Raw genomic sequence first — 19,724 nt, forward strand, 5'->3', positions numbered from 1 at the left:
TGTAAGTTGAAATTACCTTGCTCATATATAAAGCATAACTAACAGGGGGCTACAGCCATGGCGTCACTGATTTCATTCAAACTTTGGGAGATTGAATTACATCAAAAATGAACAGATACATGTCCACGGGAGTGTGCCATTGGCCTCTATTTAACGGGAAAGTGCCCCTTTTAATTTAACAGCCTGCAAATACCTGTTGACAACTGAGTATCTGTAGCACCACCCATCTTGCCACTTGCGGCTTAACAAATCTTCGTTTTTTCCTGCTATTTTGACATAAACTACATCTATTGTGCCCTGTATAGTTTTCTGAACATCACATGGGAATTTATCATAAGTTTGGCTCCATAACTTTGCGACTATAAATTATATCTAAATGGTTAAAATATGGTTTAAAAGGTGCAGGATGATGATATTCTTTGAAATTAGTTTCAATAACCAGTGGCATCGTGGGAAGTAGTGGGGACATCTGCCATTTTGTGTTGAAATGGAAATCATTGCAATACAGTAAACTTAGTATACCTAACAATTCCATGATGCTAGAATGCTACAAGTTGTATCATTACATTTGTCTCGTAGAACTGTTATCATACTGGCTACCATTGGCCATCATAACTTCCATATCTTTATGACCAAGTCAGTTGAAAAGTTGAAAATTGAAATGTCTTAATATTATCAGTCTAAATGGATCAGAAACTACCACAAGCATGTCCACGAGGATAGAGGGAAATCTGAGGAATCTAGTAAGGTCAAGATGTGCCAGCAGAATGTGCCAGAGAGCATCAGCAACTCAATAAATTTGAGGCATCTGCACAGCAGGATGTAGATGTACATCCCGGTACTTCTGCCACACCTTCGGAGCCTTTGGATTGTGAATTGACTGTAGATGATGAAAGAATCACTGGAGACTTCTTGTAGGCAATCTCTGACCACCAGTACCTCATGGAGAATGACCAGGCCGAAGTAGAAGAGGTATGTTGGTTGGTCGAATTTGATAGCAGCCCCAGTCTAGAAAGCCAAGAAAAACAGGCAAGAGGATTTGTCATGCTGACCACACATCATCTTGTAATCTACAGGCTTTTAGGCTGAGCAGCGGTCACTTGGCAAGCCAAGTCCTATCAGGATTTTGTTTTTCTGATTTCAGAAGTCTCTTTCAAAAGCATGTATGAATAGAAATATTGGTCAGTGGAACAAGTAAAGTCCATGGACACAACAAGGTTAGAAACATTTCATTAAGAATGACTATTTTGAAGCAGGGTAAAATTGTTAAACTGGCATCCCGTCAAATGTTTCTTGCTTGTATTAGTGACCATACCAAGAAAACAGCAGCATTTAGAGACAGATTGATTTTTATGTCCAGAGGTGTACATATTTCCAGTATTTCCACAGAATTTATACTTTGAATAATGAAGAAAATATTTTGTGTATCAAATTTGGAGGAGAGTAGTAGCTTACTAGGCAGACCAGTCAGATGCATATTGTCTTACGGTATTCATAACCCAGCATTTAGAAGTCTAAAGGTAAGAAATCACTTTCATATAAATCCAAGGCATGATTTAATGCATACTTCAAAATTAGTCTCTAAATCACAATTGAATATAAAGTGAGGTAAATTGCACTGCTTTATTTCTTTGGAGCTACAATTCCTTCCAACTGGGCCTGTAAAAGAACAAAGAAAATACAAAATCAGAATTCATATTATAATATAGCAACTACTTCAAAATACTGTGAAAAATGCTTAAGCTGGAAACTGGAAAAGCCCAAAACCTGTTTGTCAGAAAATTTCCGTGGTTCCTTCGATTTCTCATAGTTGATACATTAAAAACAACTCAAATAAAATGGAAACTATCTAACATGGAAATGAAAATAATTTTTGCATTTCAACAATCCTACTTCCATGTATAAAACAGGAAATTTCTGTTGAGAAATATTAATTAGTTTCAAATTCATTCATTCTTTGGCTATTGGCATACTTATCAGTTATATACATACATCACACTGTAAGCAGATGTACTGTTAGTTTACTGACACAATACTGTACCTAAATTTCCCACTGATTCTAAATTTACAAAACCAATTATAGATCATGGGTAAACAGTCAGTACTGTATGGTATTTCAAAGAATACAAACATCCACCATCAACAAAATGAATAAAGTTAAAAGCAACATGTTGTCGTAACTGAAAATAGACCTTATTAAGTGTTATGAAGAAAAGTAAAGTGAGTGCTAAACAATTGTGGTAGGACAAAAGTTTAAATGTGGGAAAACTCAAGTGCATGAAATTCTGAAAAATAAAATCAAGGACAAAATAAAAAGTGAGTGGTTGAATAAGGAACAAAGTGGTGATTCGGAGAGGAAGTAAAGAAAAACCAAAATGAGGACAAAAATGCAATAATATATGTCTGGTTTTTGTATGCAAGAACTCAAATTTTGCCTATTTCAGGACCTATTCTACAAACTCAAGCAAAACTGGTGGTGGATAGACTAAACAAAGAAGATTTTAATGCATCAAATGGATGGTTGGAGAGTTTTCATGCCATACTTGAAATAACATTTGGACAAATGAGCAGAGAAGTAAACAATGTTGATATTGATGTTCTCAATGACTTGAAAGTTGAAATCAAATGTTTAGTTGCAGACTACCAGCCAGAAAACACTGCAAACTGTGTTGAAACAAGTTTATTTTATTTTTTTGTGCCAAACAAGATACTGAAACTGGAAAACAGCTAAAGGAGAGATAGACCATTTTGATGTGCTGATTTGCAATTGGAAAACTAGAAAAACAAAATGAGTGAAAGCTTGTAAGCCAAGATGCTTCAAAATTGTTCAGTTGTCTGACATACCGGTAGTGTGGGATTCTTATAGAAAACCATGGATGAATACAGAAATAATAGAGGAATGGTTGAAGACATTGAATCAGAAGATGAAGATGCACAAACGGCATATCTTGTTGTTTATAGACAATGCAATAAGTCATCCCACTTTCTAAAGTTGTCAAACGTACAACTTTGTTTCCTACTGGCAAATACAACTAGCACTACTCAACCAATGGATCAAGGAGCGATTAAAAGTTTTAAAGTACACTACCAAAACTATGTTCTGTGGTTGGTTTTGCAAACATGCAGCAGTGCCAGCCTGTGGATGAATTAACAAAGAAAATTTATTCTCAGTGCCTTTAACGGCATTGGCCCAACAAGTGCAAAACAAATTCTTCTGGAAAAGTGGCATTAAAAGAAACAATGAAAACAAATACCCTATCCACTAGTTTATGCTGCTTGATTACCGAAAGAAACAAACCACAGGATTACGTCAATATCGACAAGAATATACCAGCTGAAGCAGGATGTCAGACCTTGACGAAGTTATTGATGGTATAGTAAATGCAGCCGAACATGGCAGTGGCAATGAAGAAAATGAAAATGCAGGAAGTGGTAAGTTTGAAACAGTAACTGTTAATACAGTAGAGCATAATCAGCTTGCTAAAATGTTATTTTTTTATTATTGTATAGGAAGTGCAGCTGTTGAACCTCACTTAAAAATTCAAGACTGCAGAGATGCATCATAGAAACTGATGGAATTTGAAGAATTTGTGGAAAAAACTGGAAATAAATGATGAAACTCATACTAAAACTATAAACTTTGATCGAGAAACAGTCGGTTGTAAAATTAAAGCAAAAACCCTTTTAGATTTGTGGAAAAGGTAAAAATAAAATAATTTAAGAGTGCCATATAGCTGTGTAATGTAGCAATTCATTTTAAAATATTACTTTGTATCTTTTATTTATATATACAGTATATACAGTACATAAAAAAGTTACATAGTGATACATGTGTGTAATGGACTAGTATAATTTGGAAACAATTCTCTAAACCCATGGGTAAATAGTGAAAATATCAAGTTTGATTAGTATGTGTTGTTGTTATTATTATTATTATTATTATTATTATTATTATTATTATTATTATTATTATTACTTGTGAGGTATGGCTATATCCACTGGTATTTCGATTTATGAAGTTGTTTATGTCTATTATTATCTATGTAGTCCTCCCCTGCGAACCATGTGACCTTACAAATAATAAATTTCATGTTTGGTCCGTATTGAATGTTTATATGTTAAGTTAAAACAAATTAAGTTTATTAAATGGTCAACCTTTTCAATACATTACATGTTCCTTGAAACAATCCCTCACACTCTTTTCTTTCAACTTGTCTAGATCCCATCTCCTTGCATTTCCTCCTTTCTTCAATTTCTTCAACTTCAACTTAGATGGCATTTCATGACCAACAATTTGTCTGCTCCTGGGAAAGTTTTACAATCCAGCATCTGGTTTCTGAATCTCTGCCTAATCATAATGAAGTCTATTTGATACCTTCTAGTATCTCCAGGTCTGATCCATTGAGGCAACTTCCAGATTGAAAATTGCAGATATTTTGTCCTAAGTACATAATCATCCTGATCCTGAAGTCTACCTCAAGTATATATGTACAAGGGAGGAAAGTACTGCTTCAGCATTCATTTTCTTAGTACAATCGACCAAAGAGAGTGAAACAAGTGGAATAAAGTAGTAAAAGTAGTAAAATGAGTTCATCTTGAACAATATTCACTTCATGCATGCATTTTTGCTTAATAAATATAAGTAGAGAGAAAAAGAAATAATGAAAATAGAGGCAAATTTAAAGAAATGCAGTGCTGTAGATATTAGTGCCTGTCTAGGATCCACTTTGTAGTATGGTGAAATATTAGCAGAAACATGACATAAATGTACTTAGGGAATCATAATTCTGGACTATAATATTTATATTCTACATGAGAACTAGAAGGCCCTAGAATAATAACATGTCAAAAGATTAGACATACAAGGTGAGTGGTGGTGGTGGTGGTGGTGGTGGTGGTGGTGGTGGTGGCGATGGTGGTGATTATTGTTTTACAAGGAAGTTCAACTGGGCAACCATCCTCTGTTAACACTAGTCAGAGGGTAAAAATGGAAGGGGTCTGACACTTCAAAAAATAAAAATGTCTGGGCCAAAGAAAGACAAGGGCCATGAAAGGTGTGAAAATGAAAGACTCCTTCAGATTTTCAAACCTAAAAGCATTGGGTTTGTAAAAGAACAAGAGTTAATCAAGGGAGGTCAGACAGGATAGATGAAAGTGAGGAGCCTAGAACAAGTAAGTGGAAGTAATGCCATGACTCAGCTAAGGGCCCTATGGTCGCCAACCCATGCTCTCTCCCCCCCCTCCCCCCAGTTAAGAACTCCTGTGGCCCCTTTTAGTCACCTCTTACAGCAGGCAGGAGATACTGGGGATGTTATTCTACCACCCCCACCCACAGGGAGATATACAAGGTGAATTAATTATGAGGAAACTTTTGCTATGTGATGCCATATTTGGTTCTACATTTACAAAAATGAATGTGTGTACCAACATGACAGTGATTTACTTTACTATAAACATTTTTCAATTTAACAACCATGTACCTCTGACAATATCTAAAGTTCTGAAACAACTCCTATTAGTTGGCACTGAGAAATAAGTGGTAGTATTATTAAATCATTATCAATTTTTCCAGAAAATGTAAAGGCCACCTTGAAGGCTGTGGGTTCTGTCAAAAAAAATTTAGAAACAAGATTTCCACTCCTGGAAAGGCACATGTCACTGAGGTTCACTCAGCCTACAACAAAAATGAGTAAAAGGTTAACTCCTGGGGGGAAAAGTGGGCAGGGCATAGAGCTGACCACTCTATCTCACATAGACTAGTGCTGAGACTATGTTTTCTGCCTTTGTTGTGCATGGCTATACAAGTACTTTCCTGACGAGGATTTTGGAGCTCCTGTAGTACATGTGATGCACCTGGTGTCACTTCAGATATAATGATTATTATCCACTTTACTTAATCACTTCAAATGAACTACAGAAAACAAGTGATTAACACTAGAACACATTGCAATAGCATGGGAAGCATGGCAAGACTGAAAGCTTCGCCAACCATGGTATGTCAGGGTGGTAGGTAAGGTGGGGTTATTGGGGTTAGTACGCAGCCCCCGTCCCCATGGAACTTTTACAAAAGAAAATAAACAGAAACTGATGATAAACAAGTAAAATTTGACTCAAAGTGTTGAACATTCACAGAGACAAAATTGTAAAACCAACAGATCTCTTGAAACTATTTTCTAAGAAGCCTCAGAAGTTGGATATTAGATTGTAATCTGAATGTACCATTCACTGTAAAAATATTTGCTTTGATCATATTTTTCTTGTTCTGTATTTTAATGTAAAATTTTGTAATGTACCGGTACTGCAATCTGAATATCAACATCATTTACTTGTATCAGTGTCCTTATAATGTATGCGTGCACAACCCATGCACAAGCACCTTCATATGTTCTATCATCATTTTGCAACTACAAACCCCCCCATCAGTTGATCTTGGCTATGCTACTGCTAGATATACAATGTTCACCAAATACTGTCGAGTGAGAATATATACAGATAATATAACATTGTTTAATGTCCAAAATCATAAGATAAAACAAGAGTTCAGATAAATAAAGATGAGAAACTCACAAAATTAGAGAAGACATTATTTCTTTTTTCCCATGGTTTAATGTTGCACTGATCAGGTCCTGACAACAATGGGCTGGGAAATAGGGGTGAGAATGTATGATCATAGCTCTGGCATCTATCTGATATTAAAATCGGTAATGACAGAAAACAATCTCCAAATGCAAGCTTATAGCTACACAACTTGCTCAGCAGGAATAGGAGTACTGAAGTAAAAATGACAGAAAACAGTCTCCAAATTCAAGCTTATAGCTACACAACTTGCTCAGCAGGAATAGGAGTACTGAAGAAAAAATGACAGAAAACAATCTCCAAATGCAAGCTCATAGCTACACATAGTGATGGGCAGTCTGAGACGATGTCTCGAGATTTCTCAGGATTTCTCGAGAGTAGCGCAGGCACTATTTCTCGCGAGAAATTTCGAGAGATCTCAAGAGCGTTGTCCCCGCATTGTGTGGCAAGCAGCGTGTCGTAGGCCTACAGGTAGAAGGAGCTGAATGTTGTGTTCACCGAGTATGCGAATAGCAAACCACGTACCTTCTCCATTCCGTAAACACGTGTCAAGCGACTAGGGCGTTCATTTCTCTCATTTCTAGCGAGGTCTATTTTGACGCAGTATAACATAATTATAAAGGATACGCATTCCGGCATTGTATGCAGTGGTATTGTAAGCACACGAATGAATAGGCTAAGTACAGAAACTGACGGCTACTGTAGGTCTGTAGGTACATCTACCTTGTATACTAGAGGCGTGCATTATTCGAACTCGAGACGAGGCAGGATGCACCCTGCTGCATATGCAACCACCATTACGCATGAGTGGAATGTGTACTCTAAAATGCTTGCGTTTGCTCCAATTCTTTCGACAGGTAGGTTTACATCGTTATCAGACCCCACATTCAATATCATATTATGACCACTGCTTGTATTTGCCGATGTTTTAGTGACGAAGGAAATAATTCCTTACAATGTTATAAAGTATTCACGTCATATGTAAAGTTAGTATAATTACCCAACAACAAGAGTACAACAAGCAATTCCATGGAAAGGAAATATTACAAGAAGTACTACTAATTTAACATTCTAAACCTAGCATCGTCATACACAAATTCACACACAACTTAAGAATTACCGTTACTTAACACTGTGGCTTAAAATACTATAGGTTGAACTGAATACTAGCTTAACATTGCAAGTGATATTAAAGTTAAAACATAACTACCCAACAACTACAACAGGAGTACAACAAGAAATTCCATGGAGAGAAAATATTAGAAGAAATACTACTAGTTTAACATTATAAATCCAGCAGAAAAATCACAAATTCAGTGTCCGTCGTTTACAGCTTTTACTTTTTACTTTACACTAACACTAATCATCTTCTTAAACGATTTGATACCGGAAGAGAATCTATCCAAAACTGCTGCAGGTAATTTATTCCAATCCCTTATGGTCCTGTTTATGAAAACTTGCCCACATCAGTATGCTGGTTATTATTACACTACTTGAATGACCATTGCCACCGGGATATTTCCCATTTGCGATGTATTTGTTAATAATAATAATAATAATTAGTTGCTTCGGTATATGACAGTGCAATGTGTAATTGTGTCTAGTTGTACGCGACGACTTGAAGACGATGTCCGAAATGCAATGTAAGTCGTTGGTTATTTTGAAGAGATCCCGCACAGCACAGCCCGTTGTGTTATTCAAAATTCGTCGGTAGAAATACTTCTGGGATGATCTGACACTTAAAAACACATAATATAAATGAAGAGGAATAGTCACAGAACACCTCCGGTCCGGCCTGTATCACAGGAAGATACCCTGCCGACAACGATTGCGAGGCATCCAGGTAGGTTTACATCCTACAGCTCGCAACGCACGAGAATCGGTCTCAAGAGCGTTGCCCATCACCTCGGCTGAAAGAATTGGGCATTTTAGATTACACATTCTACTCATATGTAATGGGGGTTGCATATGTAGCAAAGCACATCTTCTCCACCTCAAGTTCGAATAAGCACGCCTCTAGTATCCAAGTAGGTGTACATCCTATCTACAGTTATTCCAAAATTATACAGGATTATTCAACTAAGATGCCCACACCAAATAAGTTGTGAGCAGTCTGTTTTCACTTTCATTAATGGTATTAAGAGGTTCACAGTTAAACATGCAGTACTTTTCCAGGCTGTTGACAAAATGTATTGGCTCACACGTTTCCATATGAAAACTTTATTTCGTGCAATAACTACCAATGATATAGGCCCACTATCAAGTATACAGTCGTAGTTACCGGTACGCCGCACAGCTTGCACTATAGGAGGATCGGTCTCGAGATTCTCGCGAGAGTGTTGAGATCTGCGACGTCAGTCTCGAGCGAGAGCATTGCCCATCACTAGCTACACAACTTGCTCATCAGGAATAAGAGTTATGAATTTAGAGACAGGATAGGATAGAGAAGAATGTGAATACTACTGCTTACCTTGAGCTGTTGGTTAGTTTTCTTATAGAATTCTAATTCATCGCTATGCTTGGCCTCTTCTGCCTGTTGCTTTTCTTTTGCTCGTCTTTCAATGTAGTCGATCTTTGCCTTTAGTTCCACAATTTCTTTCTGAAGATCTTTTTTCTCTCCTGCTAGAGTATCGATTGTTAATTCCATGTCTCCTTTGCTTTCTTCAGCCTGCAATATTTTAATAATCATTATTTTTATGGAATAGTATAAGTAACAGAAAATGTTTGTCATCAAATTCAGATCATTAAAATTATTATTGTTATTGCTTATTCATTTGAGGGGCTTGGGCATAAGCCTCATGTACATGCATGTGTACAAATTTGATGTGACTTTGTAGGCCTAAAATTGGAACAGATGCTCCAGGATGTGAAATAAGGTCCTACCTAGCATGTGTGTGTTGACAAACTATACTTAGCAGTGGCATATACTGAGGGCTACCAAGGCTATCAGTGAAGCCCAAACCTCAATTGAGAATGATGGAAGTCTAAAGCATGTTATAATGTAATCATTTGACACATTTTTCCATTTACAAAACTTGAAAGAGGTGAGAAAAAACGTCACACGTATTTCTGAGAGCAAGGCATCGGAGACTGATATCGCAGCCCAGACTCTCGTTCCTCTCCCCTCTACTCGCTCCACGTGACTTGCTGCTGTATATTGGATAGGAGTGGGACCAGGGGAGATAGGTGTGCTAAGCTTCGGTCTGTTAGATCGTCACTGCTAACTATCAACCATGCGTTATTCATCGTATATACTTCTTCACCTCATACTTCTGACATGTAGATAACAGAGTGATGGTATTTCACTTCCATTTACTTCTACACCCATGTAGGAGGACACCACAGGGCTGCTGTTATAGAAGTAATATAGTTTTCTTTTATAGATAGATCTGTTAAAATGGAATGCAATCTTTCAGGTTCTCTTTCGTTGTTTGGAGTCGAACCCATGATAATGGGTTGGACACCACCACAGATCTCCTGAGTAAGGTAATTAACCAGTGAACGATGGATACGACTACTGTAAAATTCAACATTTGTATTTAATAATAATAATGGTGCATGGCATCTATATAGGCTTGATGGTGTCCTAATGAGGATAAAATGAATGGTGAAGATGTCAGGAACACACAGTCCCCAAGCCACGGGAATTAACTGTATGAGGGTTTGATTCTGAAAATTGATCCAGGGCCAACAGACCAAAGGCAAGCATTCTATCCATTCAGCCACAAAACTGGACTTTAATTTGCTAAACCTTAGGCTACCATCTCCACTGATCAGGGATTGAGCATTGGCAGTAGCAGAGGCCAGGGAAGTAGCTTGTGAAGCAGCCTTCACAACACAACGGCCTTCTCCATTGTCTGTTGGCTGCAGCTCAAAACGCTGAAGGTTTGATGTTCACTAAACCAACCATCGAAAAGGGGTAACCTAAGTCTAGTGGTAGCCCATGTCTTGATCCCAGCATACGCCACTGACACTTAGGGTGACTGCTGCAAGAGACTTACAGAGTTCTTCAGTGTTTTGGCCATTAAGTGCATCCTTATTTTATTTTTTGGCCAATATTTTATTCTATATCTTATATTGGATTTTTTGTTAACGTATCTTCAAAAGCTGAGGATGTCCCTCACATAGTGGGGGCTAAGGCAGCTGGGCTCAAAGCTGACCACTCTATCCCACTCAGTGCTGAGGTTAAAGAAAGTCCTCCCACTTCTCCAAAGGCCTTTATGGAGCTGGACTACTACTACTACTTTCTGCTTCTGCCTGGTGAAGCTGCAAGTGTGATCTGTGTTGCACAAGTGAACTTTGCCCAGTTTTACAGCCAAATGTCCTTCCTGATGCCAAGGCTATCTGGAGAGATCTATTAATTAATACATGTTTGTGTGGTAGTTGTTAGTGTGGTATAGTTTTGTACATATTGGGAAAACATAAACACCCAGAACCACAGTGGGAAGGGGAAGCCTGTAATGTCTGTCATACTCTAAATGTTTCATTAGATGAAAAGAAAATTGTAATTCTTTGAAAAGAATATTGTAGATAATGTTAATATCATTAAGGTGGTAATTTGGAATCTTTTATAAGTATATGAATATATTCTCCTATATGTTCATGAGACTGCCTTTATTGCCTACACACAAGATAATGAGATCCTGATGTACTGTACAGGGAGTATAATTTAAGACTTCATAACAGAGTACTGAGGCATAGGAGTGCAGAGAAGCAGTGACAACGAGCACAGTGCCCGCAATGGCGGGCAGTCATAGTCGTCTCGAAGAATTGGCATTATTACACCTATTGAAAATTAACAAAACTGAACTCACCATCTATATACAGTATATGATCAGGATAGATATGTAGGTTAGATAAATAAATAAATAAATAAATAAATAAATAAATAAATAAATAAATAAATAAATAAATAAATAAATAAATAAATAAATAAATAAATTCAGTCTGGCCAGGATACCCTGCTACAATAATGGAGTAGACCGTACTGCCAGCAACTCAACGGAGAGGCAGCGGAAAATAACCTGACACCCTAAGGGAGCCAGCGGCTTCGGGTGGATGAGCTCCCTTAGGAGAGTGACGCCCCTTAGTGAAGGAAATGTCACTAAAATCCATCAAATGAAGAGGTCAACAGTTCCAATGGTGAAGGAGGACAACAAATCCCAATGGCAAAGGAGGTAGAAGAACTGCGTTTAAAACTTAAATCCACACATGTCTGTTCTCGCAACGAGTGGTGTTGTGGTCAGCGTCTGTACACCATGTGAGGTGCGGCTGAGAAATCAACTCAACAGCTCACAACCGTAATTTTAATCTTGGAACGGTCAAGAAACCGTTCCCCAAGAAAGTCAAGTAACCTATGCATGATGCAAACTTAAGGAATAACTACTCCAGGTGGTAATCGGAAATGTCAATCTTCCACGGCAGTATGCCGTGCAACTGGTCCCAAGGATTCTGGAGAGCCCAGAACAGCATGCAAGAAGGAGTCGGAGCCTTCTACTGCTGACCCATCAACTAACAGCAAACTGAGACCAAAACAAAAATACTTCCTTGGTACGCTAAATATTAATACACTTCTGAAAGTTGGAAAACTAAAAGAACTAATCAAAATTCTAGATGACCAGAAAATCTTAATACTTGCTCTTCAGGAAACCAGATATGCAGACAGTAATATGTTAGACTTAGAAAATTACAGAATATACAAAGGAAAACCAGGGAAGAGAATAATGAAAAACGTACCCCACCTAGGAACTGCTTTCATAGTACACAAATGCATGGAATCAGTCAAAAACTTCTATTCATCTTCTGAAAGATGTCTCTTTTGACCATAAGTTGTGGAAATAAAAATTATACATTAATTAATGCTCATGTTCCAATAAATGATAACAGGAAAAATTCTGACAATGTGGAAGAGTACTGGGAACTCTTGGAAAATGAAATCCACAAAATTCATACAGATCACATCAAAGTGTTACTTGGAGACTTCAGTGGACAGGTTGGGAGAGAAAGGATTTATAAGAAGATTTTAGGAGAGTTCCCGGTACAAAAAAGAACAAATGGAATAAGGCTTGTAGAGCTATGCAAGGCTTTTAATCTCAAACTAATGTCTACCTACTTTAGAAAGCTGTGTAGAAAACAAAAAACCTGACCATGTAGCTATCTCTGCTAAGAGCAAAAAGGAGATCAAAAATGTAAAGGTAAAAAAAGGAGCCAACATTGAGAGTGATCATTACCTCATGACCATAAAAATGAGATTCATCCCTCAAAATAGACAAAACAAGAGAACAAACGGGAGAATTTGATGTCGAAATGTGAAAAAAACAACTCGGAAGTAAACCAAAAATTCAAAGAGAAGTTCGAAAAGGACAGTGCAAAGAATTGGGAGGATCTGAGAACAAAAATAACTAAAGCTGCACAGGAACTATGCCCTCTAAAGAGGGTAAAAAAGTGTAGATGGTGGAATGAAGAATGTGAAGAGGCCAAAAATGAAAGACTGATAGCCTGGAGAAGGTGGCATTCCTCTAAAACCAGTGGGAATTTTCAGATTTACAAGACAGTGCAGAAACAAACTTCTAAAACTATAAGAAATGTGAAGAGAAAATATGAAAGAAGTCGGCTCATGCAAATCGAAGATGATTCCACTAAACATAATACAAGAAATTTTTACAAAACATTCAAAGAGGAAACAACAAAGTATCAACCACCCAGTCTTGGTTTTAAAGATGAAAATGGAAAAATCAGACTAAACAACAAGGACAATTGTGAAATGTTGGCACGTTATTTTGAAAAACGACTGACCACAAAGAACCTGAAGAAAGATTAGAATTCAGTCAACCACAAACAAAAGCTAAACCCTCGGACCCACCAGATGAGAAAGAAATATATGACATAATCCAAAGTCTGAAGAACAATAAGGCTGCAGGGGTAGATTTTGATTGTTGCAGAACTGTGGAAAGGAGCAGGCAGTCAAGCAAGACAGGAAGTGACAAACATAATGCAAGGAATATGGTGAACAGAGAAAATCCCTGATGATCGGAAGAACGCACTGATACACCCATTATATAAGAATGGTGACAAAACAGATGCGAACAATTACAGAGGAATTTCCCTAGTAGCAGTTACATATAAAATACTGTCAAAAGATCTTCAAAATAGAATTGAACCAATAATAGACAAACAACTTGGAGAATACCAAGGTGGGTTCCGAAAAGGCAGATCATGGGCAGAAGAGATTCTAAACCTTAAAACTGTAGTATGAGACAGGGTTACAAAGAACAAAAACTATGTCATAGTTTTTGTGGACTTCAAAAATATATACGATTCAGTAGACAGAATTTCGCTACTGAACATTTTAGAGGAATTTGGAGTTGACACAAAATCAGTCAATATAATTAGCCAAATTCTGACCGAAACAAAGTCCAGAGTGAAATTTATGGGCGAGATCTCAGATGAATTTGAAATTAAAATCGGTGTCAGGCAGGGAGATGGGCTTTTCCTGATTCTTTTCAATATCGTCCTGGAAATGGTAATAAGAGTATGGGAAGAAAGACTTAAAGAAAGGGGACTCTATCATGAGATAATATTAGGTTCAAAGCACAAAGGGTTGGTGTCAACTGTTTGGCCTTTGCTGATGACATAGCAATCCTCTCTGGAAGTATAGAGACTACTTTAGATCAAATCAACCTTCTGAAAGAAATAGCAGGAAAAGTTGGATTTCAGATATCTTTTGAGAAGACTAAATTCATGTCAAATATTAGGGATTCACCCACAGTGCTAAAAAGAGAGTACGGAAAAATCAACAAGGTTAATACACTTAAATACCTAGGTGAAATAATTCAGATTAATGGACTCTATAAGGAAGCAAAGAGATCAAGAGCAAGCAAACTGGAACTAGCATACCAACTCACTAAAGATACCCACAATGAGAAGAATCTCTCAAGGAAAAGTAAAATCAAACACTACAACACAGTAATCAAACCAGAGAGTTTGTATGCCACAGAATGCATGTTCTCTATGAAAGGTGGCAAAATAGAAAAGGTAGAGAAAAAAGGAAGGAAAATATTGAGGAAAATTTGGGGACCATTGAAAATGAAGGGAGGAGAGTTTAGACATAGAAGGATCTATACAAGGATGAAGAAAATGAAAGGCTGTTAGACACGATCAGAAAGAGGAGAATTAAATATTTTGGTCACATAATGAGGATGGATAACAGTAGATTGACAAAACGAGTGTTTAACCAAGTTTACAAGAGCAAGAATGGCAACCAGTGGATCCAAGGTGTAAAAAAAGATATGACAGAGATTGGAATAACAGATGATGTAATACAAGACAGAACCACTTTCAGAAGGTTGATACAAAGTTTTAAGGGTTTCCAGGAGAAGGAAAAGAGGAAAGGTAAAAATAACATCTGGACACAAGAGAGGAGGAAACAGCAAAGTGAAAGGATGAACTATTGGAATTCGAGAAAAGAAGGATTAAGATGAATGCACAGGGTTACTTTCCATGGTCCTTAGATGGCCAAAACAGAAGAAGAAGAAGAAGAAGAAGAACAACAACAACAACAACAACAACAACAAATTCACCAGTGTTTACAGAAGATGTCGAGAGATATCTCCTTCAGCTGCAATGAAAGCTTCATATCTTATGAGATTTTGAAATACTCTTTGCAGTTCATGAACACTGATGGAACACATAGTGTTTCTAATTTTGATTTTTAATTCTTCTGCAGTTCCAGAATTATTCCTCTAAACTTTTCCTTTGAGAGTTCCCTATAGATAAAATTTGCATGTACTTAAATCAGGTGAACAAGGGGGACCATAGGCCTTTGCTGATGATCTGATCATCATTGAACACTTCCTGTAACCGTTGCATAGAACTAGGCATTGTATGGACTGTTGCACCATTCTGCTGGAAATAGCCGTACCTTTTTCCTTCTTCAGTCAGTTCAGCAAAATATTATTCGAGAATATTGTGAATATAACGGTTGGAAGTAATCATGTCCTGAAAAAATATCTGATTGATAATTTGTCAGGCACTAATAGCGCATCATACACCCGTCTTCAGATTGTGCAGAGGTCTTGGCTGTTTTAATGTGGAAGTTCTCTCTATCCCAGATCTTATTGTTCTATGAATTGACATATCCACTTGAATTAAACTATGCTTCATCACTCATAAAAAGAAAGTTTGAATCCACTATACTATAGTGGACAAACAAAAAATAATTGGTTTAAAGAAGTTCAGAATGATTTAGAAGAGCTGAATATTACAATGAAGCAAATTGAAAATAGAGAAGAAAAAAGGATTCTCAAGAACAAACAAATAAGATTGTCATTAAAAACTGTACAACACAAACAATATGTCATATCTGATGAAGAAAGGGCAGCCAGGTCAGCCAGAATGAAGAGGTTTTGGGAAAGGAAGAAGATGATGCAAGCTAAATCTTCAGTTAATTCTTTGTTAACGTAAATGTGTTTGGGTTTGATTTAAGTGCTCCAATGTGGGCGTAAACTATGTAAATAAATAAACAGTGGACACCATTCATTAAACAAAAACCCCATGACACTACAGTTCTGACAGGCCTTGGCCTACTAAGCAACCGCTGCTCATCCCAAAATCCTGCAGAGGTGACGTATGGTCAGTGTGACAAATCCTCTCGGCCACTATTCTTGGCATTCAAGACTGGGGTCGCCATATCACCGTCAGACAGTTCCTCAATTGTAATCATCTAGGCTGAGTGAACCTTGGACCAACCTTCAGGACCAGGAAAAAATCCCTGATCTGGCCAGGAATCGAACCGGGGACTTTGGATGAGAGACAGACATGCTACATCTAGAACGCAGGGCCGGTCACTATAAATTTGTGACATCTTATATTCTTGCAATTAAATCTGTAGGCTGTATGTTACGGACTGAAGGAGTCCGGTAAGATCTTAAATGTAATAATTTTGTTGCATTATGTTCTGACGAATGTGAAATACGAGTTTCCTGATCTACTCTCCAAAGCAACTCATGTGGACTGTCTTGCAGTCTTACCTGTATATCTTCTAATCTCTCCTGTCTGAGAGCTGTTCTCCTTTGCTGTGTTTTCTCATTAGTTACGGAACCAGTACTACACCACTTGTGAACAAACATTTTGATGATACTGTAAAACTGGAAAACCGTCTATGGAATTTTCAAAGTCACCTATTCACTTGTTTCTTCTTGTTGTGCAAATTTGGCCAAAAGTATTCTCTGTGCTGTAGAGTACTTAACCATTGTGATAATAATCACACACCTTTAAAGCCCAATAGTTACTAGCGAACTGAACAAGAGAGACACAAGCCATATGGTGCTAGCTTGGAGATTCCCACAGCCTGTGACCAGAAGTGTGAAGTTTTAAACTATACTCCCTGTAGAGGAAAATGATTAAAATCAGGCATATGAGAGCTCATAACTGAAAACTTATTTTGCCTTTTAGCATCCACATAAAGGTAGTAGATTATAAAGCTTCTTTCTGTCTGTCCTACATACAAAGCTATGTATTGAATGCAGTTGAGCTTGTATACTCTTGAATTTAAAAAAGGAAGCTATTAAAATGGTGCTATGATTGTTATAAAACAATTGACTATTAGTGTTGTTAGTTCTGAAAGAAATTCTATTTCTTAAAAAGATTAGTGATATGAAAAATATTTTTGCTGGTATAAGTAAAAGTAGGGAAGTTCGCCCGCCTGGTGGCCATGATCGTTAAGGCGCTGAAGTCTAAAGCGGTTTGACACCGAGGTTAGCCGGTTCGAGTCCTGTTGGTCGAAAAAATTTTCACCATCAGAATGTTGGCCGGCAGGGTAGGGGAGGTGGTGGTATACAATTTCTAATCACTAGATTGCATGCCAAAAGCCTGGATTAAATTCCAAACCTTTCTGCAGTGCTCATATGGAGGGAGGGCATATGATGTTGTTAATGGTGATTCATCCGTCGAATGGAGACGTTAAGCCTTGAGCAGACACCTCGGTGCTATTTAACAGGAGTAGGCTATGTGCCGGCACCGGGTTTCACCCTCTCCCTACTATCATATATCACGTCATTCATTTCATCTCATTAACTCCTCTGATGAGGTTGACGTCAGGAAGGGGATCCAGTCATAAAAACCCGCCACAACTGATTCATCTCACCTCATACCCGACCCCATAGGGAAATGGGACAAGGGTTGGACAAACAACAGTAAAAGTAGAGAAGTCTTTCTTTTCTTTGAATCCTGAATGTACACAGAATTTGGTTTGCTTCTGATTTTGTTAATAATTTTATCTATGAATTCTGTATTGTATCCATTACCAACTGCAATGTTATAGATTATCTAAATTTATTTTTTGAAATCTTCTTGTGAGCTCTGTGAACTAAACTAAAGGAAGATGCCCTGTTATGAGCTCTGGGAAGAAGAGATTCTTGCTTAACAGTATTGATCATTTGAGTGGGTTTTCTAAAAATTTTGAAAGATAAGTTATTACTGTTTTTGTTCACTGTGATATCAAGGAAATTAAGTGAGTTGTTATTCTCATTTTCTAAGGTGAACTTAATAAAAGAATCTATGGAATTAAGTTGATCCCAAACTACAGAACTACTAGTGATTCATTGATCAATAATAGCAAAGGTACCGGTATATTCAATGTGTCTGATTCATAATATAACACCTTTGATGTTATTAAGGACTTTTGAAATGCTCAAGATTGTTTATATAGATTTCTGCCAAGATTCTTGAAGCTGGAGCCCCAATTGGAAGACCCATTTGTTGACAAATATTGCCATTAAATGAGAAGAAATTGTTGGAGAGTACAAAAACTAAAATATTCATGAAATCACCTGCTTCAAACATACGGTACTAAGTTTACTATGTTTAAAGAAAGTATCACTAACAATACCAATAGTATCTTTAACAAGAATGTTGGGATACATATTTAAAATGCCAAAAGAATGAATCATATGTGAAGATTGTTGACTAACATTTGTTACAATATTACAGAATTCAATTGAATTCTTCACAGATGATTTACTACTAAAAGTATAATATTTCATTAAGAAGTTCTTTAGAAATAGTCCCTAAATTATATCAAAGGTACCGTATTACGTTATGAATCAGATACATAGATGATAGCTTTGCTTTATTGATCAACGAATCGCGAGTAGTTCTGTAGTGCTCATTTTGGTGTAGGCTGGGTGAACCTCATGGCTATGTGTACCTCCAGAAGTGGAAATCTCATTTCTTAAATTTTTCAACTTCCTAATGAGGAATCGAACCAACGTCTTTCCAGGTGAACTGAGCATGCCCCCAGTAGTAGACCTTGTAGCTGTTCGGTGCATAATTAATTTGGCATTTGATATGATGACAGCAATATCACTTAGTATTCATATCATCATGATCATTATCATCATTATGCTTTATTGTTGAATGGCGTAACTATAATTTTTGTAATGTTTGTACCAAGATCGATATTAGTTCACTGTATTATTATTAAGATAATAAATTAATTTTAAGTAAACAGAAAACTTCTGTGATTAGATTTCACCATAAGATTAATTTAAATATGGAAATTAGTCCAATATCATTTGGAGAGACCATAATTGAGTACTCATCATCAACAAAAGTTTCTTGGCTTGTGGATGGATGAATCATTAACCTGGGAAAAACATACAGAGTTTATAGGGAAAAAGCTTAGTAGAATTTATTTCATGATAATATCTTTAAAAAATAGTTTTAATTTAGAGGCTTGCCAAATTATGTATTTTGCGTATGTCCATCCCATACTAACCTATGGAATCATTTACTGGGGGAATTCACGATATAGCGATCTTTAAGTTACAAAAGAAAATAATTAGAGGAATGGCCGGTGTCGGCAGGAGGACAAGCTGCAAGAAATACTTTAAACTTTATTTTATTTTACCATTGCCTAGCCTTTATATCTTCCATACACTTGTATATATGAAGGAGAATGTAAACAGTTACACCATAAACTGTGATGTATATAGGTATAATACTAGAAATAGACACAGTCTGCACATAGAACCACACAAAACTAAGCTATATGAATCAATTTTGAGTTATGCAGGAGTACATTTATTTAATAAATTACCAGACTACATTAAGCAGATAAAACCATGTTCAAAATTTAAGAAAGAATTATT

The 19,724-nt window shown here is 36.9% G+C and overlaps 1 protein-coding gene across 1 annotated transcript in view; it reads right to left on the reverse strand.

Annotated features, from left to right (window-relative positions):
* Window positions 1-1,359: 1,359 nt before the first annotated feature.
* Dnali1 (Putative inner dynein arm light chain, axonemal Dnali1) overlaps window positions 1,360-19,724 on the reverse strand; it is an 88,645-nt gene continuing 70,280 nt past the window's right edge. Inside the window, exons 5-6 of the mRNA XM_067137176.2 lie at window positions 9,047-9,244; window positions 1,360-1,659 (exon numbers count right to left, since the gene is read on the reverse strand). Of these exons, the coding sequence (XP_066993277.1) occupies window positions 1,624-1,659; window positions 9,047-9,244 (234 nt within the window). The 3' untranslated portion in view covers window positions 1,360-1,623. The remainder of the gene's footprint in view (window positions 1,660-9,046; window positions 9,245-19,724) is intronic.

Source organism: Anabrus simplex, chromosome 1 (assembly GCF_040414725.1).
Source record: "Anabrus simplex isolate iqAnaSimp1 chromosome 1, ASM4041472v1, whole genome shotgun sequence".
Lineage (NCBI taxonomy): Eukaryota > Metazoa > Arthropoda > Insecta > Orthoptera > Tettigoniidae > Anabrus > Anabrus simplex.